General features: G+C 38.7%; 1 protein-coding gene across 1 annotated transcript in view; it reads left to right on the top strand.

Moving 5' to 3' along the window:
* Positions 1-23,652, top strand: part of LOC122794104 — a 1,019,538-nt gene that overhangs the window by 456,271 nt on the left and 539,615 nt on the right. The window contains exon 7 of the mRNA XM_044062251.1: positions 18,820-18,913. Coding sequence (XP_043918186.1) covers positions 18,820-18,913 — 94 coding nt within the window. The remainder of the gene's footprint in view (positions 1-18,819; positions 18,914-23,652) is intronic.

Genomic DNA, 23,652 nt, shown 5'->3' with positions numbered 1-23,652 from the left:
ATTAATTAGCTGAGCCTCTGTCAAGCAGAGCCAATGAAGTGATTCCAGGGGTGTATTTTCTGTTACCAATCCACTCGTCAAGGCTTCTCTTGAAGAGTGTTAGTGAGGGGCTCTGCCTAATGTAGTTAGGAATTTTGTTCCAAAGCATGGGGAGTCTCTGTGACAGAAATGTATTCCTCCAGCATGTTCTATTTATTATTGTGGTGAGGTTAAGCTCACTATAGCATGTGGCTCGCAGTGACTTGGATTTCTTTAGGTGGAGCATGTCCATCAATTCTGAGTTGGACATGGCTTTGTAAGTCAGGCAGAGATCACCTCTGAGTAAGCGATATGCCACTGAGTACAGCTGGAGTTTTTTCAGTCGGGCTGCATAGGACATATGTTTGAAGCCAGTAATCCTTTTGGTGGGGTGCTTTTATGGTCTTTCTAGCTTTTGGAAGTGTCTTGTGAGGTATATCCCAAATGGGGCATTGTACTCTATGATGGGTCTGATGAGTGACGAGTAGAGGGGCACTATAACCTCTTTATTTCTAGATGTGAACCCTTTAGTAATTAGATGGGCCACATAGAAGGATTTCCTAACTACTTTGGCAATATGATTGTCAAAGGAGAGATTACTATCTACCTGGGTCCCCAGATCTCTTATTACATTTTCTGTAATAAGGGAGCTGCCGGCTATGTGGCAATCTGTGGGTGTTTTGTTTTTCCCAAAAGGGATGATTATGCATTTTTTGGCATTTAGCTTGAGGCCATGACTTTGACATCAGGTGTCTGTCTCAATAAGGCCTTTTTGAAGGATGTCCATGTCAGCCGGAGAGTCAATTATGGCTCCCAGTTTGCAGTCATCGGCGAACTTGGTTAGCCATAGTCCTCATGTGTTTGCCTGTACTTCTGAGAAATATATGCCAAACAGTAGGGGTCCCAGAACCGAGCCTTGTGGGACACCACTTGTGACTGGTTTAGAGTCAGACCTGGAGCCTTCTATTCTTACCGTGTGAGTTCTGTCTGTAAGCCAGTTGGCAACCCATCTTGTGACGTAGGGGTTTATGTTCAGGCTGGTGAGTTTTCTATAATACCCGAGTGAGGAATAGTGTTGAATGCCTTGGCGAGATCAAGGTAGGCTGTGTGAACTACCTTTCCCTTGTCTATGGCCTTGGTGACTGTCTCAAGCCGAACTAGGTCGGGCCAAGTGTTTGGAGGTTCCCAATGTCATTGTTAATGAGTTTCATGATGATGAGCTCCATAGCCTTGCAGACCAGGCTTATGGGGTGATAGTTACCAGGGTCAGCTGTGGCCCCTCCTTTTTGGAGTGGATTAACCGTTGCTGTGCACCATTCTATGGGCATGTAACCTGTGGAGAGGCTGAGGTTGAACAGCGTGTTTAGGTGGGGAGTTAGTTTGTTCTGTTGTTCGTGCAAGACGCAGCCTGAGACACCATCTGGCCCCATTGATGCTGTGTTTTTGGCTTTTGAAAGGGCTGTTTTCACCTGTGTGTCTGTGATTTCCGGGACACTACACTTTTCTGGTATTGTTGTGGGCCCTTTTGAAGGTGAGAGGGAGGTGAAGTTTGCACTAATCTATCTGCCAGGATGTTGGCGATATCAGTAGGTTCAGTATATTTTGTGCTCTTTTGCACTAGCTCAGAGCATATCTGTGAGTTGCCACTTAGATTGTTGACATAACTAAAAAGGCTTTATGGTTATCTTTTGAATCCTTGGCTATTTTTCTTTCAAAGTTAGCCTTGGATGATTTTATGAGGGACCTTAGCTTCTCACTGATACTGATCAGGGATGTCTTTCCTTCTTGGGATTTGCTTTTTCCTTCTGTTGTATAACCTGTTTATGGCAGGGGTCCACCAGACTGGTTTCCTTCTCTTAGAGGAGTGAGTCTTGGTCTTGCTAGGGATGGCATGATCCATGCATCCTTATAGGTGCTCATAGAGTGCAATTGTAATGGATTCTGCATCTTGGGCAGTGTTATCCTTTAGTGTGGGGGCTGTGAAACTTACCACCTCTGCGTTAAGTAAGGTGAAGTTTGCTTTAGAAAAGTTTTTCACTGTGGTTTCCTTGGTTGGGGGTGGTGGTGGGGTGTGGACATCCAGGGTGATTAGTTTATGGTCTGATCTAACCAGTGATGGGTTAACCTCCGGTACGGAACACCTGTCACCCATGTTGGTGATGACCAGGTCCAATATGTTGTGGCCTCTGGTAGGGGAGTTTACCAGCTGATCCAGGGCATTTGAGTTGATAAATTCCAGGAAGCGCTGAGCCTGGGAGTTTGTATTCAAGTAGTTTTCCCAGTTAATGGTAGGGTAATTTAAATCACCCAATATCAGGATATTTGGTAGGACCTTCATGTTTTCCAGTGTCTCCAGAAAGGCAGAGCGGTGGTCCTGGGTCATGGAGGGAGATCTGTAGCAGGCCACAATTTACATTGCAGATTTGCCCGATGTTAGTTGCACATGGATGATCTCAGAGGTATCATGCTGTGCCACTAACCTGGAGGTGTGAGTATCCTTGATGAATATGGATACACCCCCTCCTTTTGTGTTTCGGTCCATGTTCTGTGGCCGAAATGTGTGGTATGAGTTGTAGCCCAGTAGTGCCGGAGTGCTCTCTGGAGCCTTAAACCAGGTTTCAGTTATTGCACAGATGTCAATGTTCTCCATACTTAGGAGTGCTTCAAGCACGTGCATTTTGAGATTTAAACTCCTGGCGATGAGTAGCATAACCCTCATTTTTTTACTTGTGCTGTTTACGGTGGTGGGTTTGAATTTTGAGCACACCTATATCAGCCTACTTTTCCAGAGCATTTTCTGAAAAATAAACTTAAAACGTATAAGATAAACAAATGTAAATATTTTGTGAACAATACAATCTACTAAAACTATAAAAAATAACACTGTTATTAGTAAGAAGTATTCTTTACAGTGGTAGTAGTGAGTACATTCACAGTCTTTTTCATTAATACTGTAATATATTAAAAGGAACACAAACCCCAAATTATATTTTTTCTAAACATTCACAAATTTTCATATCTTGAAAACTGTAAAACCTAGATAGATATTATTAGAACATTTTTGTTAACCAGATATAAGCTTTTACATGACAAAAAGACATTTATTTTAAATGCATGATTATATTTAGATATTTACGGAAATCTGAAAATATGCTTAATTATACAACTAACAAATAATACTGGATATCTTTCAAGATGTGCAACTTACAGAATAAATATCAGAGACAAATTTCTTCAAAACTATTTAAGGTTTCACATAATGTCAGGCAACGGTCTGAAAGTTACTCAGTTTTTGAAGAACTAAGTACTTATGGAAATATTGCTTATTTTCATAATTACTAGCGAACAACTAACAATATATTCCAATACAGTGTTATGTAAACCAGCATTGATAGTGAATTATCTTGTTACCCATATTGGTATTTCACACCATAACACCTCAATAACATGTAGGTCTGTCATTTATGAAAATATGAACACAATTTTTAAAATTTGAATAAGTAGCAAACAATGATTAATTTCTCCACTGCAGGACAACCTTGACTAACAGTCTTAGTGTCATTTTGTTAATAATTCCTTGCTTTTTTCTAATATTGTCTATTATTATCTGGTAAGTCATTTAGCTAAAGAAGACAAACCCCAAAAAGCTCTGGATGCCATAAGGCAGTAAGGGTGGGAACTGGACGCATATAAAAAAGGTGTTTTAGGCTTGAGTGGTTTAAGAAGACTGGGGCTGTGATTCTAGTAGGAGAAGAAATGTGGCCTGATTTGTTCAAGTTGGGAAACACACAAGGAGGTTTAAAGTGACAGTTACTAGTTGATACCTTTTCACTTTTGGCTAACCAAAGTGTGTTTGCAAAGGTTTTTTTTTTTTTTGCTATTTTCACTGTTTGCAAAGTAATTGTTGTTAATTTTCACTGTTTGCAAAGCATCTGTTCTGTTTTCTCACCAAGCTGTGTTTTAACTCATTCACTCCAGTGGAGCTCAGGAAGTTCACACTAACTTCCAATGGGCAGAGCCATAGCCTTTTGACAGAATCAAATTATGTCCTCACATTTCAAACAAATGCCCATATCTCTGGAACCATAGGGGTTATGAAAGAAGTATAAATGGCAAACCCTTCAGCACAAACTCTTTTTATAGTTGTAGTATTATTTATGTGCTAGGTATTTAACAGAATTTTATGTCATAGTAAACACAGTAACTATTACATTTGTAATATTTTGTAAATAATTTACATTATACAATGACCCCCCCCCATTAATATTCAAAAACGTGCATGCTGAATGGCAGCATGCATGTTGTAAATCTGAGTTATAGTAATGGAAAAAGGTCCGGTCACCTGGACTTTTTCCATTACTATAACTCTTTTTTTACAGCAACGGAGAACGCAAGATCTGCATTGCTTCACACTGTCTCGCTATGTTAAACGAGTTTAACATAGCGAGACAGCTTTAAAAAAAGCAACAGAGATTCTCTGTTGCTTTTTTTAAAGCTGTCTCGCTATGTTAAACCCATTTAACATAGCGAAACAGTTTCTAAAAAGCAACGGAGATTTTGCTTTCTCCGTTGCTTTTGCCCACAACTCTGATGTACTGTGTAGGCATACACATGCGCAGTACATCAGAACTGCCGCAGAATACCAGACAGCTGCGGAAGGGCAGCAAGGAGGCATTATACAATGCCATTATTTAAGAAAAGTAATTTTTTTTTCTTAAATAATGTCATTGTATAATAGCAGTAACCCACTTCTGGGTGTGGATAATGCTGGATTTACCCACGGTTGGCTTTGTTTGGCAACTCGTGCTTCGCCCTCATGACCAAACCACAGCAACCGTGGGTAAATCCAGCATTACCCACACCCAGATGTGGTTACTGCTATAATATCTCAGCAACATCTCAAGTTACACACATACTTTCTGTAGCATTTTATTCATCTAGCTGAGAACTTTTGTATGAGGTTAAGGAGTTCTGTCTGTATTACTTAATTGTTGAAATACTTAGAAAAATGTGAAAATTATATCTATATAAATTAATATCATAAAAACAACAGTTAATATATCTACTACACAGAGGTCAAATATTAATGCAGTTAAGTTTGCCATTGTGTAAGCTTTAAGATGACATATTTTAATACCTTGTACATAGCATGGTTTTGAAATTATTTATGCAAATGTGAACAAGCAATATTTGACACCTAGAGGCATCAGTAGAAGTTAACTGCAGATGCACCTGAAGACATCACTCGGATGTAATGAGTTTAAATAACTTTAGTGTATCCTTTCTGTTTTTCTGCTGTTTAAAGCATTTTTAGTGTCTCACCGCTGTCTTTCTGCTGTCTAAAACATTTTTTAGTGTTTCCCACCTAAATTAGTGTAACTAGTAGCTGTAGCGTAGTCCAGATACAGGTTTGCTGCATCTGCATCTGTTTGTAGTGACTGTTGTATTCTGAGCACATTTTCCAAGCCATCTTTGATTAGAAGGGGCCCTTCTGCACCCTTGTGAGAAAATTATGCTGATTAGAGCCTGTCTTGTGAACAATGATTGGTCTAGGGCTTGGAATAAATACCCTCATTGGTTCTTTTGATTTTTTTTAAAGTCTTTTTTTTTAAGTTCTTATCTTCTGGTATTTAAGCCCTGCATTTCAGCAGGTTTCTGCTTGTTTGCACATTATGCAGTATTGAGCAGTGCTGTACAATTGTGTGCCATAGTTGGACAGATAATTTCAACAATTTTCCAGCTGTAATACATTAGTGCAGTCATCATCTTTAGTACATCTCCAATCTAAGAAGTAGTGCTAGTGAGCTGTGACCTATTAAACCACCAACCAAAGCCCCCTATCAGAAATATCCATCTAGAGAGCATCTCATAGATCAGTGCTGAAAACACCCATTTTATGATAACAGTTCTTCAAACCAAGTATTATGGGCAGCTGGACTACCCTTGTTTCTCCTGTCATCCTTGATGACTTGGATTTCCTGGGGCAGTGTGTATCTACACCATGAATCTTGAATCCCTGCTCGCTCACACTCAAAACAGTAACACTGAAGAGGTTGTCAACAAAATAAAAAATAAAAAATAAAAAAACACTGCCAAGAGTACAAGAAAGACACATTTAATGATTACATAAAACTTCACACTAAGCGCTTTCACCCAACATATTTCTGGGTTTCATCAGAGTGCAACAACATCTTGTTGTAACTCATTTAAATACAATTTAAATCATGTGACCAACTTAAATAAGAAAATTAACAATGTTTGTTTGTATGATTAATCCAACTTACAGTAAAATTTTCTTTAAAAATACTCCATATTAAAACAATTAAAAAACTTCAATCAGAAATACAAAACTTGTCACAAATGCAACTTATATTTATTTACATGCAAAACAGAGAGCCTTATTAAAATCTATCCTACAACTTTAACTTACTGCCTCTACCTATTGTTCTATAAACAATAAATATAATCTCTTCCTCCTATCACTTATAACCAACTACTATATTAACCACATAAAAAAATTTTTACTTTAATAATAAAAATCTTTTTTTTTAAATATTTTAAATTTATTTTAAATAAGCCATACAGTTTTGCAGATCTAAGCTTCAGAACACACTTAAGAGAACAATTCTCATTTATCCCTGGTTTACTGGTGGCATTTAACCTTAACAGCTATTCCAACTCTAATTTCTCTAGGTGTGTTTTTACATCCCCTCCCCCTGTGAGAAGGGACTATACAGTCGATAACAAAAAACATGAACTTCCTAAAATTCTCTCTGACCAGACTGTGCAAATAGTGCATTTTCCTGCTTTTTGTTTTTAATGTCCCTTACATGTTCACCTATTCTTTCTTTAAACTTTCTTGTGGTTTTACCCACATAGATAGACGAACATGAAGTGCACGTGGCAATGTACACCACCATTGCCATATTACAATTACCTGGACATGACATACTAGAATTGTAGCTTTCAATAGCCACGTATGGGCCATCATTGATGTATTTGCAGTACCTACACATATTGCATTTCGACATCTTAGAACAGTGTCTTTTCCTAACGCCTTCAGTGTTATTTTCTAAGTATGCCTTAATATTTCATCCTTTGCTATATGTTATTTTAGGCCCTTGACCCACTGTCTTTTGTATATCCTCATCAAAAAATAAATCCCAATTTTTGGTCAAAATTTCCCTCACATGTTCCGTCTCCTGGTTGTAAAAGAGTGCTACGTTCCTCTCATATTGCACATCTATTTTGGACATATAGCTGAACTTGATGTGGTATTAAGAATAGGCATAAAACTAACTTTTTGTTTCTCCATAACTTAATTTCTAACTTTTAACAACAGTCTAAATGGATATCGTCTTTCTCTAAACAAACCTATCAACTTGTATATTTCCTTTTCAAACTTCAAATTATCACTTATTAGCCTGGAGGTCCTCACCATCTGCCCATTAACGACACTCTTTTTCTGATGCGATGGATGGCAGCTGTTGTAATCCAAAAGAGAGTTTGAATAAGTGTCCTTTCTATAAATAGTAGACTCAATTTTACCAGTCACCTCATTTTTGTATAGAGAAATGTCCAGAAAGTTAATAATCTGGTGATCTATTTTCCAAGTAAATTTCAGAAACTCTGTAGTACTGTTCAAAAATTGAATAAAATAAGCCATTTGTTTGTTACTACCCTTCCAATGAAGGAGTATGTCATCCAAAAATCTATACCAAGCAATCACCTTGTCCATAAATGCTGAAATGAATACATATTTATTCTTCCATTCCCCAAGAACTAGGTTTACATAAATGGAAGCACATTTAGCTCCCATTGCTACTCCTGTCGTTTTGACAAAAGTAGTCTCCTTCAAAGTAAAGGAAATTGTTTTCTAACACTATTTTAATAAGTTCCATTAATAAATTACGCTTCACAGTATGCATACCTTCTACACCAATAAGAGCATCTCCAAATAATTCTACTCCTTCTTTATGCGGGATCACTGAAAATAAATAAATTAATCTATAGTAACAAATGAAAAGTCTGTGTCAATACCCAAATCTCTCAAGGCTTCAAGACAGTTCTTGGAGTCTCTCAAAATTTGCTTCTTACCTTCTACTGCTTTTTTACAATGACAGTCGATATATGCTGCTATAGACTCAGTTTTTGAATTCATTGCTACAACTATAAGACGTAATGGTGGGTTATTTAAATTTTTGTGGATTTTGGGTATGCCAAGGATAATTGGAATGACCGGATTTTCATTAATCAAAAACACATACTATTTTCTGTCAATAACCCCTTGTGTTAATAGGTCATATAAAAGCCAATCTATTTTTGCATAGGCCCTGTTAATCTCATTAAGAGTTGCTGTTTCATAAGTAGTAGTGTCATTTAACAATTCAAACATTCTACCTACATAGTCCACCTGGTTCATGATTACTACACCCACACCTTTGTCCAGTTTCATAAACCTATACTCATTTAATTATTTTAACTTTCTCAGACATTCTCTTTCACTTGCAGGTATGTTGTCTGCTCTAACTGCACAATTCTTTAAGACTTTACATATTTCCTTTTCACATTGTTTTTCAAGCTGTTCTACGGCAGCATTCATTGTTGGCATAAAGTGCTTTTCCTTCTAATCCGACCCTCCCTTAAAATGTCAACAGTGTTCTTGTCTTGATCTTGGAAATAAACTGCTAAGTTAAGCTGCCTTGCAAATAACCTAAAATTAATTATTGCCTTTGCTGTGTCTAATCTATAATTGGGAACAAAAGTGAAGCCCCTTTTCAATAAAATACACAAAGCATCATCTACACACAAGTCAGAAAAGTTATATATAAAAAAAACATTTTCTGTAATCACAGTGACAGACTGAATTTCATCTAATACATTAGGCAAAATATGCATCAATTGGTCTGCCTCGAAAATGTTGCATTGTTCTTCCTTTGAGAATACCACTACTCATGCACATAGTACCACTACTACATTAATATGGTATGCAGCCAACACATAAATAAACATACGTGGAGGTTCTCGCAAAAAAACTTACTGAAACACCAGAGAACTCCAAAACAAAAGACTGCTACAACTAACACAGTTCTCACAGCACCCAGGACACATAGCAGCACCAGTGTCTCACCTACCAAGCCCTTAAGGCTTTACACTCAAAAAAAAAAACAAATGTTCTTGTCATTGGAGGCTCCATAGTGAGACACATGGATGTTCTACTCACCAGGTTAGATGAGGATAAAGTCGTGGTCAGCTGCATGTCTGATGCCAGGATTCATCAGATCACACATGCACTCGGGTCTCACAGCAGCAACTACCATTATGATTCTGTCATAGCTCATTTTGGAATGAGTGACCTGAGATGTACCTTTCTGGACTATAAGAAGAGAGACATGATTGAAGTCTCTGAGTATGTATCCCAGGCAGGTATGCCCCTAGCCTTGAGCAGCATATTAACCACACCTGGAATTATGCCACAGTATAAACAAAAAAATGATCGGTTTCAATAATTGCCTTTGTTTTTGGTGTAATTCAAAGGAGATCCAGTTTCTGTCAGCCTGGAATGACATGGTCAACAAACCTCATGTCTTGCCAGAGACGATTTGCACATGGCACCACTTGGCTTTCAGTTGCTGGCAAAGGCTCCTGCCTCCCCTACAGTGCCCCTTTTTAGGCAAGGTCTCAGAAACAAATTTGTTGATGTGAAAATTGCCAACCATAATAAAATAATGGTTATGCTGATAAACAGTTGGAGCTTAAATCAAAAACTGCACACCCTGGAAGCACTTCTGTCACTGGAGGATGTAGATTTCTGTGCAGTCAAAGAAACATGGTTCAAGGCCTCAGGGAATACCCCAGCCTTGCAAGGCTACAATGCCTACTACACACCTTCAGACCACAAAACGAACATGTGAGAACCAAAGAAAGGGGTACTTATATCTTTATTAGAGATCAATACACCTCCCAACTAGTTCGACTGGACAACTCCATGGAGTTACTCCAAGTTCAGATTACTCTAGGTAAGACCTCCATTCAGGTCATAGCTATTTATAGATCCCCCTCCATGGATCATGATGTGCATATGGGCTACTTGACCAAACTGGACTCAATCCAAATATTGCCAAACATTCTGGTCATGGGGGATTTCAATTATCCCACCATCAACTGGGAAACCTACTCTAGCTCTAACTCACTAGCACAAAAGATCCTTGACTTAGTTAACTCAATGCCCTGGAACAAACAAGAAGAAGAACAAACACTCTAGATCTGGTTCTCACTAACATGACAAACAGATGCACTACCACAACTGTCAGACCCTCATTAGTTAAACCTGACCATAAACCAGGACTGGCAGTAACATAAGAACTTACAAAGGGCCAACTCAGACTAAAAAGCTTCACCAAAGCAAACTATACCCTCCTAGGGGAAGGTATAAATGCATTCCAAGCCCCATCACTAGCTGAAAGTGGTAACTACACCAAAGCTTATACTAAAGTCATGTGCAATCACTTGTATAAGTGTATAGACTCAGCTGTTCCTGAGGGAATCAAAGCCAGAGCCCCAGGTAAAAAACAATCTGCCCTGGTGGACATCCAGCATCAACAAATTTTAGAACAAATGCAAAAAGTTCCTGTCTAAAAATTAAGGTGAGGCCCCAACAATGGAAAAGCACCCTCCTCAACCTCAACTGGCAAATAAGACAACATGTCAACTCCTCTAAGGGTAACTTTGAGAAAAAATAACAATCATAGCCAAGGATAATCATATGGCCTTTTACAGCTACATACATAGCCTAAAAGGTAGGACCTAAGCATGTGCCGAACTAGTGAGTAATGGTATCAGACACACTGATTCCGCAGAGATAGAAAACCTGCTAGTGGACAGAGTTTATGAAAATTTCACTCCCTTATCCCTTCCAAACTTATCACAAACCTTGCCCCAACTTCCCCCCACCCCACATATCTGAAGAACAGGTCATTAAAGCTTTGTCTAAGGCAAAATACACTGCCTCTATGGGACCAGATGGCATTCCTGGCTTTCTTCTAAAAAAAAAAAAAACTAAAACATGAACTAGCATCACCATTATGTACCCTATTCAATCACAGCCTAACCGCAGGCTTTGTTCCAGCAGAATGTAGAACAGCAACCATTATTCCCTTCCACAAAGGTGGCTTTGTAACAGACGCAGGAAATTATAGACCCATAAGTCTGACCAGCCTCATTTGTAAAGCCATGGTATCATCATGGACCTCATGAGGAAAGATATAGTTGAACTGACCCAATTTGGATTCATCAAGGGCAGATCCTGCCTGTTAAACCTGGTGGATTTCTTTGAAAATGTGATCAGGGTCATTGACAAGGGTGAATCTATGCATACAGCATACCTTAACTTGGCAAAGGCCTTTGACACAACACCACATGCAGGTATTACTGATAAACTAAGCAAACTGAATTTTACCCCCTTTGTTGTAAGATGGGTTGACAACTGGGTCACAAACCAGACACACACTATCAAAGAGGTGACTCCACATCAACCAACAGACCTGTCACCAACAAGATGCCTTAAGGGTCAGTGCTGGGCCTCTACTGTTTAGTATATACTTCTCAGAAGTTCAGGCCAAAACTAAGGGGCTGTGGCTGACTACGTTTGAGGATGACTGCAATTATCGAATGCCAATTGACGTCAGTATACTTCAGGAGGGTCTTACACAGACCAACAATTGGTATCTTAGTCACAGTTTCAAACTGAATGCAAAGAAATGCATCAGCATTCCTTTAGGTAAAAGTAATGTCCCTTCACACCATCAGATTAACAACAATACCCTATGTACCCTATATACCTAAGAGATCTGGGATCAGAAGTAGACTGTCACCTTAACTTTGATCCCCATGTGTGTACTGTAGTAAGGAAGGCTTTCTAAGTACCACACTTGATAAGCAAAGGAATCATCTATAGAGCAAAGGAGGTTATAACCCCTCTATAATCATCATTAATTAAACCCATAATTGAGTATAATTCCCCCTTTGCCATGTACCATACAAAGCACCTGCAGCAATTGGATAGATCTCAGAGGTTTCTAACTAAGAAAATCAAGAAACTCCAGCATGTGCCTTACACAAACTGACTAAAGTTCCTGTCACTATAGTCAGTATCATATAGACTTCTTAAGGGAGACTCATGCCTGGCTTACAGAGCACTCTCCAACCCAAACCTAATGTATTTGCTGCACATTCGTAAATCAAATGGGACTAGAGCTACCTATTACAGGGACCTAAATATGGCCTGCGACTTGAATAGGACATGCTGGAGGGGAATATTTGTCTTCCAGTGACAGCTGCATCTTTCAAATAGGCTGCTAATTCATGTGAAGCAGAGAATCTCTATGACACTGTTCAAAAGGAACCTGGATGAGTGGATAGGGCACCCTAAATTCTTCCCGGGGATAGTGTCCACAACCTCGTAGACATGGGTAGTCATTACTAAATACAATCTTGGGTATTTACTAGAGTATCTATGGTATTACATTGGGATGAAACAGCTAGGCTTGAAATGACCTCCAGGTCAATAGCCTAGTAACCTCCTATGATCCTATAACCCCTATTCTAGTGGCAGTAGTAAGGTAGCCTGGTTAGTCAGAGTTGGGAAACAGACAGGGAGGCTTAAAAATGAGATTGTTTCATCAGCCAGAGGGCTTGTTATGTTTTCAGATGTTTGCTGTTAACGTAAAGGTGAGAGTTACTTTCGCTGCGCTTTTACATTAAGAAGTCCCAGTACCATCTATCTACTGGCAGAAGGTGTTTACTTGGTCTCTCTGAGTTGGGAAACATTTCAGGGAGCTGAAAGTATAGCTGTTTATTGACCAGTGGGCACAGGAGTTAGTTTCAGCTTTTTTTCTGCCTGCTATATGTTTGGCATGTTTGTATTTAACTGTTCACCACACAGTGGCATTTAGCAGTACCCTATTTGGTAGCAAATGTATAAAGGTAGTACTTAGGCCTGTAACACAAAAGGGATTTGCATGGAGCTAAGCTTAGAGCAGCTACTTGGCATATCAAACAGCACTAATATCAGATCTTAGCACTATCTAACAACTAGCTTTAACCCTAGACACCAGTCAGGTGACCCCTGTAAAACCAAGTCCTTAAACCACAATAGCCCACCCAACCCTAATACATGTCCGGACAACATGGATTTGCAATTGTCTAATGTCTCTGTGGCCAGCTTCATATATGTGGAATCCTGAGCCAATGTAGCAGTTGCCTTATGTACTCAGACAATCTTTTAATTATTAAAAAAACTAACACAGCATGTAAGAGATGTAAATACATAACTTCCTTGCAGGCTAAAATCTGGCTTAGAAACAAGGTTGTCAAGAACAAACTCTACAAACCTTCACACATACCACTCAAAACAGACACACACACACACCTTCTTATGCTGATGCACTTAAAAGAAAACTTTCCAAACCTCAAAGACCTCCTAAGCCATCAAACTGCAACAGCTATCCTCAGCAATCACTAAAGCACGTACTAAAAGTAACAATTAACATGACACAGAAGCCTACACACAACGATTCCCCAAGAACAAAGTCCATAAGGCAAGCAAACACTTTAACTAGAACTCTTATCATAGAGGATCCCAATGTTTGGCACACAGATGCCGGTCTCAACAGGCTGGACAAGGAAAAGACAATAGTTAGTTGGCTATCTGGAGCTAAAATCCACAATATTACACACTCACACAAGTCACTGCACCAATGTTACTGATGTGATGCTATCATAGTCAGTGTGGGTGTAAATGACATGAGACATACCTCACTGGACAGTATGGAGAGAGACATTATGGATACCTCTGAATATGTGTCACTGACAGGTACATGCCCTGCATTGAGCAGCACCCTGTCTTCACCAAGGATGACGCCACAGCATGAACAGAAAATGACTGACTTTAGTAATTGGCTTAGTTTCTGGTGTCACACCAGGGGAATCCAATATGTATCAGCATGAGAGTCCATTGTTAACAGACCATGTTGCTTTACCAATGATGGTCTGCATATGTGCTTTCAGATATTGGCTAAAACTGTATCTGCCCCTTAGAGACCTTTTAGGAAATGACAAAATGACAAAACTACCAACATAGCAAAAAAAAAAAAAAAACTCAAAGTGCAAGGCTACAGTGCCTTCCACACATTTAGATCAACAGAGCCACAGACAGGGGCTAAAGGCAGAGTTAGCAACAAATACAACACTGGGTTAGTTAAACAGGATAATGCCCTGGAGTTCATTCACATCCAAGTCTCCATAGACAAGGTGCCTTTCCATGTCCTGGCTGGCTACAGGTTACCCACTGTGATCCAATTCTTACCTAGACTTACTAAAGGTGCTCTGTCCAACCAAATGCCCTATTCATGTGAGACTTTAATGACCACTCTATAGACAGGAGAAATGTATACGACCTCTAACTCACAGACACAATGATTCCTTGACTTTGTGAACACAAACACCATGGCCCAGATAGTATGCCCTCCAAACAGAGGATTAAAGATATTGGAGCTACTATTCACCAACTTGGGAGAGTGCTGCCCCCGTATCATATCCTCATTGGTGAGGTTGGAACACAAAGCTGTCTCCCTTGAAATAAAAATCAACCCAGAAAACCCAACTAAACCCGTAACAGTTAGAAACTATTCTAAAGCAAACTACATCCTGTTAAGTGACAGTTTGTTTGTCAAAATTCACAACTTGCTCAAACCACAAGCACACATTTACCTGTTGCAGAAATATTTACAGAAACCCTGTACAAATATGTAAATGGCTGCATTGATGCTGACGTACTTAGCAGAAGTAAGCCCAGATCTAACACCAAAAACAAACCCCACTGGTGGAATCCTTACCTTAACAGGGTATATAGCAAAAAAAAGTCATGGCCAAAATCAAAAGGGCAACTCTCATAGAGACAAGAGCTCTCTGACTCAAGTAAACCATAAACTAAGAAGTCTTATAAAGTCCAGCATAGCCATTTATGAGTTCAAGACAGACTCCTAGGCTATGAATAATCGCAAGGCTTTCTTCAGCTATGTGAGGAACCTTAAAGGTAATGCTCAGCAGTCAACAGAACTGGTGGTAAGTTGTACCACCTTCACTGACCATGGTGACATAGCGAATCTACTGGCTGACAGATTTATCTCTAACTTCAACCCCACACCCCATCACTATCCCCTGTGAAATCCCTTGTGACATATTCCTCCAACTATAAACAGGGCGCAGGTCATGGGGGCACTTCCTAAAGCCAAAACACTGCTTCAGTGGGCCCTCAACAATATTCATGGTTGTCTTCTAAATAGCCTAAAACATGACTTAGCAGGACCACTTGAGGCAATCTTCAACTATAGTCACAAAACAGGTTATTTGCCAGGGGAATGGAGGGCTACAATGGTCAACCCTCTTCATAAGGGTGGATGATCAACTGACCCCAAGAACTGAAGACCCATCAGTCTGACAAGTTTAATATGCAAAGCCATGGAATGAATTTTCATGGAAGTGACCAACAAGGATATTGGCAACTTGCAGACACTGAACCCATCTCAGTTTTGCTTTGTTATGGGAAGGCCTTGCCTATTCAACTTGGTAAGCTTTTTCAAGAGGGTCACCAAGGCTATGAATGAGGGAAAAAAGTGCATGGAACCTACCCTGACACAGCCAAGGCCTTTGATACAATATCCCACTCGGGTATTGTTGACAAGCTTGCAGAACTAGGCATAAATTCTTGCATTGTTCACATGATTGCTAGCTGGCTCACAGATAGAACCCAAGAAGTTAGGATCTGAGAAACTCCCTCCACCAGGAAACCAGTCACCAGTGGAATACCCTAGGGCTCTGTACTGGGTCCACTCCTGTTTGACTTCTATTTCTCAGAAGACAATGCTGATGTTAAAGGCCTCTGGCTCATCAAGTTTACAGATGACTGCGAATTGGGAAATATCATGGAGTCCCCCCAAACACCAACAAGAGGGTCTAACACAAACAAATGATTGGTGTTGAAGCCAAGAATTAAAACTCATCACAAAGAAATACATTATGTTGTCCTTTGGGAAATCATTCACCCAAACTATTTACTCCATTGATAAAACACCTCTAAGAGTTTACCCATTAGGGACCTAGAAATATATGTAGATAGTAATCAGACCGTCAACTAATACATAGCCAAGATAATAAGAAAATCATTCTATGTCTACCAACTCATGAGCAAGAGTATGGCATCCAAGTCCAAGGAAGTTATAGTACCACTCTGCTCAGCCCTTATCAGACCCATTATTGAGTACAATGCCCCCTTTGGCATGTACCTAACCAGGCACTTACAACTTCTAGAATGCCCTCAAAGTTTCCTCACCAGTAGAATCCAGGGGATGAATACCCAGTTCTATAGAGATTGCCTTAAAACCAAACCTCTGCACTCAGTCTCCTACAGATTATGAAGAGCCAATCTATGCCTGGCATATAAGGCATCCTCATATCCATCTCTGATTGATCTCTTTCAGATCTGCAAAACAAACAGTACCATAAACACTTGATCCAAGGACCTGAACTTTGTCTCTGACATAAATAGAACATGGTGGAAAGATCGATATTTCTCAAAGGATCATCTCGCTATGAAATAAGCTCAATATCTATGGTAAGCAGAGTTCATCTCTAACCTATTCAAATGAAACCTTGACCACTGAATGGGAAATCCAAATTCACCCCCATCCTGGCCCCTATGTAACATACTCCCACTCATGTAACCCATATCTACCTCCTTGCTAAAAACTCCACCATATAGGAGTCCGAGGATCTCTGGGACAAAACTGAGTTTTTTGCATGGCTAGGCTTGAAAAGTTCCTGCTGGTCATTAGCCTAGTATAAATCTATGAACCTATGAACCTGTTGCCTCTTTCATGGAAACATCCAGAAAATCTATTGTAAAAAGTTGATACTTAATTTGTTCTCATTTAGACAGGTGAGGAACTGTAGTATTTCCATGATGTCAGATTTAAATTCAGCCCAGCAATCAACCAAATATCTGTGCACATATGTATTTATTTTACTTTTTTATTTATTTATCCTTTGTTGATTAGATTAGGCCCACTAGACTAGTGACTTCTTTTCAGTGGAGACCTAAGGTTGTATTTTTTACTATTAGGGCAAATCTGGCCAGGGAATTGGGAAACTACCTCTACTCTTTTCGATAAGTGCTGCAGAATCTTTTACATCCACCTGAGCTACCATCAATTCAAGCCTCTGTTTAATGTCTCATCTGAAAGATTTGTGTAGCAAATACTAGTTGTGTCTAGAATGATAAATCATCTTCTCCTCTGTGGCTGGGATTATATAATTCATCTATTCCTCAAAATACTCAATAAATAGGTTTACATAAGTGGATGCAAATGAGGACAACATAGCAGTGTCTTGCCATTTGCAATAAAGAGTTATTGTAAAAAAGAATATCTGTTAAAACATGCTTATTTAACTCAATCACAAAATATCATAGTGTTCATAATGTAAATTTGCTGATTCCAACCAGTAATAAAAGGCTTCCAAGCCTACCAGTGTGAGATGTTTGTTTACATGAACGTTACATCAAAAGTACACACATATAACACTTCTGCTCTAAATGAATCTCATTCATAAACTGCAACAATTTCATAGAAGCCTTTAATCTGCGCCTCACAAATTCTTGTATGGTGTAAGGCACAATTAAGAAAAAATAACTGACAATGATTCAGTTAATAATTCCCTGTGCTCCTGTTGTTTTTTGATTACTTTACCTCGGCCATGCCCACAGACTGCCACATTTCCATGTGGCTCATTAACATTGAGCAGTCTCTTCACTGCGTAGTTGTATGTTGCCTTACTGTACAACAGCTGAAATCATAAGGAAATGGTTCATCTCTCATCTCTCCACTTTTCAGCAAAGTGTGAGTGGACAAATACAACACACTACAACAACGCTGAACTCTCCAGTACTTTTCTCAGGTAATAAACATTACCTCCCACTAAGCAAATGATGGTCTCTATACCCTAATAACTTAACTGTTGTCCAGGTCTAAAATCTCAGAAGAAATTAAGCAAATTTTGACACTCTGTGATTCAGTTTTGTATATTCATGGGACTGGAATTCTCTAAAAAGTGACTCAATCAGTCAACAGAATATAAACTTAGAACATTTCAGTTTCTAGCCTAGTGAAAATGTTATGCTTACTATGGGGTTGCTAATGCAATCTGGGTAATCCACTCTCACAGCAAATGCAGTGAGATAAACAAATCAGTGTGTCTCTTTTCAGATTATATATTGTGTGCAAATATGTGTGTGTTTGTGTGTATATGTGTCTGTATATGTGATTGCGTGTGTGTATTTCTGTTCTTTTTTATGTTATAACAAGAAAGTTTAGAAGAATGGGTGCATCTGAAGGACTGCACTTATTTCAGTCTGCTACCTTGCGTTATTTATTGAACTGCCATAATTTTTTGCATTTTTTTAGTTTATTCAGTTTTAACTGATCAAATATTAATACTAGATAATGCACAATGTAGTCAAAGTGACCTATGCCATAAAGGTGTCTCGTGTCACATAGTTCACTAATATCTCTTACTATAACAAGAGCTTGAGAGCAGACCAGACAAGCAAACTATAGTCTTTTTTCAAAGAAAAGGAGAAAACAAGAAAGAGAAGAGATCTGTGATGGCAGAGTAGTGCTGACAGTTAAACCTGAGAGGTTTCCTCTGTGACGCTGTCATACTAAGATGTCTGTCTTTCATTTCCAGCGATACTCTTTTGACCTTTACCACAAAAGCCCTGAAGATGCAGGCATTCCTTTAAATGCTGTTGAGAGAGAAGGAACTGTGGAGCAAATTTCAGGTAATGTACATGTTTTCTTAAAATTTTCATCTTAAAAGGAATGTGCAGAAACCATACATAGTGGTTTTAATAAAGATGGCAGACATCCACGTAGATATTTTTTCTTGAAACATACATTTAGCCATGGCATTTGAAATGGCAGAATCAATTAAATCATTCTCCTTGCAAAAAATTTCAGAAAGTACATTCATAGTTTTCATAGCTAGTAGACTGATACTACCTTCCAGTACAACCTTATTTCATATCACATAATATAAAGGTATAAGTTCTTGAATGAAAAAGGAGACTGAATCCTAGGCTGGGCACTGTATGCAATAACTTCCCACATAAGTATTCATCAATCAGGCTGTGATCTTTATTGCCCATGACAAATATGGTACCCTGTATATTAACCTGCCAGATTTCATCTGCTGTCATTTATTACTGCACAACAACTTAACACATTTCTGCAGTCTCATAAAACATCACCCTGGACATAATTCCAGCTCATGCCCAGTAAGACAAGAGCACCTAAACAGTGTGCAATTGATTACGCTGTAATGTCACTTAGGTAACGTTAAATATGTATGTCACTGATTGTCTAAACTCTACAGAATATTATTATTAATGAAGTGAAGAGCAAAATTACTAGCTAACTGGTCAGCATAACAGGAGAAACTACATGTCTGGCAGGCTGAAATTTTAATACTGGGCAGCACTGGTTCTACTACAAATTAACAAACTGCTCAATCCTCAGCATTGTAAATACTGAAAAATAATGTGCAACACCCTGGAGGGTGAAAAAATTAACTTCAAGCATCTTTTTGCAGAGGAGCAATGCCTCCTTCATGCACCATGAACTTATCATATATATCGACTCCATGGTAGTACCAACTCGAAGGGAGAAATCTCCCAAAAACAAAGGAATCATTGCCTCTGCACACATAGAGATTGTACTGGCAGTTATTTCCTATGGAAAACAGCTATCAAGGTTATATTCCTTGGTGTCTTTTTTCCAGGCAATTGGTGCTCAAAGAATTTCTGCTCGACAACCTGTAGAAAACTCATTGACGCTACCCCATTAGACTGTATTCTTGCCTCCATGTAATAATATTGCTTAGCTGGTCATAACTGCGAAAAGCACAGTCACTACATTTGGCTTATTGGTATTCTAAGAACACAAAACTTTTTATTTTTTTATTTTTATTTTATTTTTATTTTACATTTGTTGACTGGGTTAGTCTAACTGGATATATGTCCATTTTCAGTAGAGGCCCGGGGAGATAAGCTCCAAGAGAACAGATATCAAAAATAAACAAACACATCAAACAGCTAATATACACACAAAATTCATAAACATTATTAACAGGTAAAAGAACTTTAAAGGAATAGATTCAGAGATTATCATATAAGCTAGACAATCAATTTATAGTAGAGAGTAATGTAGTTAAAAATTATAGAAAACAGGTTGTTAAAAATACAAGAAGAGAGGCATGATAAACAATAGTTACTATAGAAAAGGTAGTCTCTATGATGCTAAGCTTTAAGAAGATGCAAATAAGGGTGTATAGTAGGACTAGGGAATGTTGTATTCAAGGAGACTAGGACTTGAATAGAGAGAAGAAGAGGGTAGGCAGAGGCAAGATAGAAGAACTAATTGCTTAGTCAGGCTTTGTACAGGGGCACAGCCAGTGTGATTTGAGGAAGAGTTTGAGTTTACTTTTGAAAAGTGATATAGGGGAGAGAGGTAAGTTCATGGGGAAGTAGGTTCCAGGATTTTCCAACAGCAGTAGAGAAGAGAGAGTCCCCAGCTCTGTTGTTGGATTTTGTAATATTTACAAGCAGTTTGTGTGATGATCGTAAGGTCTTTAGATTGGTATAGGGGGTGATGAGGGTAGAAAGTATGGGAGTATTTGTTAGTTGGTAAAGGGTCTTATGGGCCATGGCCAGTTGGTGGAAATTGAGCTGATTTTGCAGTTCAAGCCAACCAAGTTGATTTAGATTATGACAGTGGTGGGTTCTGAATGGGTTTCCTCTTGCAAATCTGGCTATATTATTGTAGGAATGTTCCATTTTACTGAAGTTGTTTTTAGTTAGATTTGTAAATATGGGTGAGGCATAGAGGAGAGTAGAGATTAGATGAGTGTGAGCAATGGCTATTCTAGCTGCAGGAAAAAGGAAGGGTTTGTCCCTATAGAGAGAGCAAAGTTTTTTGTTAACAGTTTTTAGAGTATTATTGATATGGGTGTCAAAGTTGAGATTGTCATCTATGGTGATGCCTAGTAGTTTTGTTGTAGGTTTTGGGGTTACAAGAGTGCCATTGTTGGATGTTACAGTGAAATCTACAGGGGAAGACCTACTTGTAGGAGTAAAAAGGAGGAGCTTAGTTTTCTTGGGGTTCAGGAGGAGACAGCATTATGAAAACCATTTTTCAACTGCGTTTCACACTGTTTGAGTAAGGGAGTGAAGTTCAGATGTGGTTGAGGATGAGCATTCAAGAGTGGAGTCGTCTGCATATTGGATGCATGTTGCTTGGGGGATTGCTAGGTGAAGGTCATTGATAAATAAAGTGAACAGTAAGGGTCCTAAGATGGACCCCTGAGGGACACCAACGTTAAATGTCAGGTGGGTAGATAGAGAATTGTGCCTGTTGCCTGTTTTCTAAGTAGGATTTGAACCATTTTATAGCAGGTTTATCCAGTGACAGGGATCTAAGGATGTGTAAAAGTATCTGGTTATTTACCATATCGAAAGCTTTAGACAGATTGATGAACAAAGCAGAGGACAGAATATTTTGGTTTCGGTTTTTGTTGATATGATCTATAAAGGAGAGAGGGCAGTAGTAGTGCTGTGGGAAGGTCTGAAACCATGTTGACAGCTGGATAGCAATTTATTATGGATATGGTGGTCTAGCATTTGCTTATGGATAGATTTCTCCATGATCTTTGTCAAAGGAGAAAGTAGGGCTATGGGGCAGTAGTTGGAGAAGTCAGTGGAGCTTCTGCCTTTATGTAAGGGGATAATATGGGAGACTTTCCAGATACTTGGGATGTGTCCTTCAATGATGGTTCTGTTAATCAGGATTGAAATGGGATAGGCAATGGATGTAGCTGCCTTTTGTAGATATTCAGCAGATAGCTGGTCTGCTGAGGGAGAGGATGGTTTCAGCTTTTGGATAAGGGTGAGAATATATGTTGTTGGGACTGGTTGGAAGTGAAATGGAGGGGGTTGGGTGGAGTCTAAGTTAGATATAGGACAGTCTTGAGATGATAACTGACTGGCAAGTGTTTGAATGGCTTCAGTGAAATAGGTATTAAAGGCATTAGCAGTATGCTTGGGATTTTCCTGGTTTGTGCCATGTGGGTTTGGCGTGATGGATTGCCCTGGGTGTAATAGTTTGTTAATACACGCCCAGAATTTTTGTGGTTTATTATGGTAGGATTGCTGGAATTGTAGGTAGCAATTTCTTTTGTCAGAGAGTATAGATTTTTTAGTGTTGTTTCTCAGCTGTCTGAAATATTGTTGGTCAAGTGTTTTTTTTTGTCATTCAGCACTTATTCCAGTACTTGTTTCTAAGATGGATTTTTTGCTTGGTTTCTTTTGAAAGCCATGGGGCGGATTTAGTTCTGATTCTGATAGAGCAGTTAGGAGCATGGTGGTCAAGAATAGATAAGAAGCTGGAGTTAAGGTATTTAACAACATCTTCCAATGAGAGGTATTTTAAAGGAGACCAGTTACATGCTTTGAGTTCATTTTAGAAAAGCTCTGGGTTAAAGTTCTTTTTAGTTCTTATTGTCCTGCAAATGGTTGGAATGGGAAGATTGGTCTTATGCCTGATGATATAGGTGAGTGAGTGATCACTCACATCATCAGGGAGAGTTCCAGCTTCATAGGTCTGGGGAGGATTATTTATGAGGATCCAATCTAATGTGCTTTCTTTATTATTGGGTTTGTTTATCCTGGTAGGGGAGGTAATGGTTTGAGTGAAACCGAATAAATTGATGTGGGTGGTAGGGTGATCACCGCTACAACATTTCCAGTCAATGTTAAAATCACCTAGGATAATGGTTTCTTTGGGTAAGTTTTGAGACAACCAGCAAAGAGTATCCTGTATAGTGGCACAGTTATTGGCAGGTGGTAGATAGATGCAGACGATATAAATAGATTTGAAAGTGTTGCTATGGACTTTATTTATAAAACAGAACCTAAGGGCCCTTATACTGCTCATTTAAGGATGACGTGGAAGAAGTTACAGTGTTACATATTATGACGTGCTCAAGCATTCTGTTCCACAGCATTGATATGCAATATCTGACTAATCTGCCTCTCTTATAAATTCTTCAACATGCAGTATTAAAAAGGGATGTTCCTAATTTTTAGGAAAGATACATAAAAGATATTATTCATACCTGATGCATTCATCATTACAAGTCCCATAACATCTTTTTTGCTTAGTATTCTTTGAATAATACTAGAAAGATCTGCTGATATCTACCACCTGTAAGAAGATAATGCAGACAATTCAGTCTAACAGTTTGCTTGTGCCTGCTATATGGATTCAAAATACATTGTCAGCTTTAGAGTAAATAAAAAGGAAATGTTCATGTTAGCGATTCGGCTATCAGGATTTTAAATCTGTGTATATCAAGCTATCTACATATTTGTAAATCTGTATCATCTATATTTCTATCTGCACACACATAAACGCACACTATATATATATATATATATATATATATATATATATATATATATATATA

This window comes from Protopterus annectens, chromosome 2.part1 (assembly GCF_019279795.1).
Source record: "Protopterus annectens isolate FY-2018-M chromosome 2.part1, PAN1.0, whole genome shotgun sequence".
In the NCBI taxonomy this organism is placed as follows: Eukaryota; Metazoa; Chordata; order Ceratodontiformes; family Protopteridae; genus Protopterus; species Protopterus annectens.
Note: the sequence above shows the minus strand (reverse complement) of the source record. Positions and strands in the feature narration are given on the sequence as shown.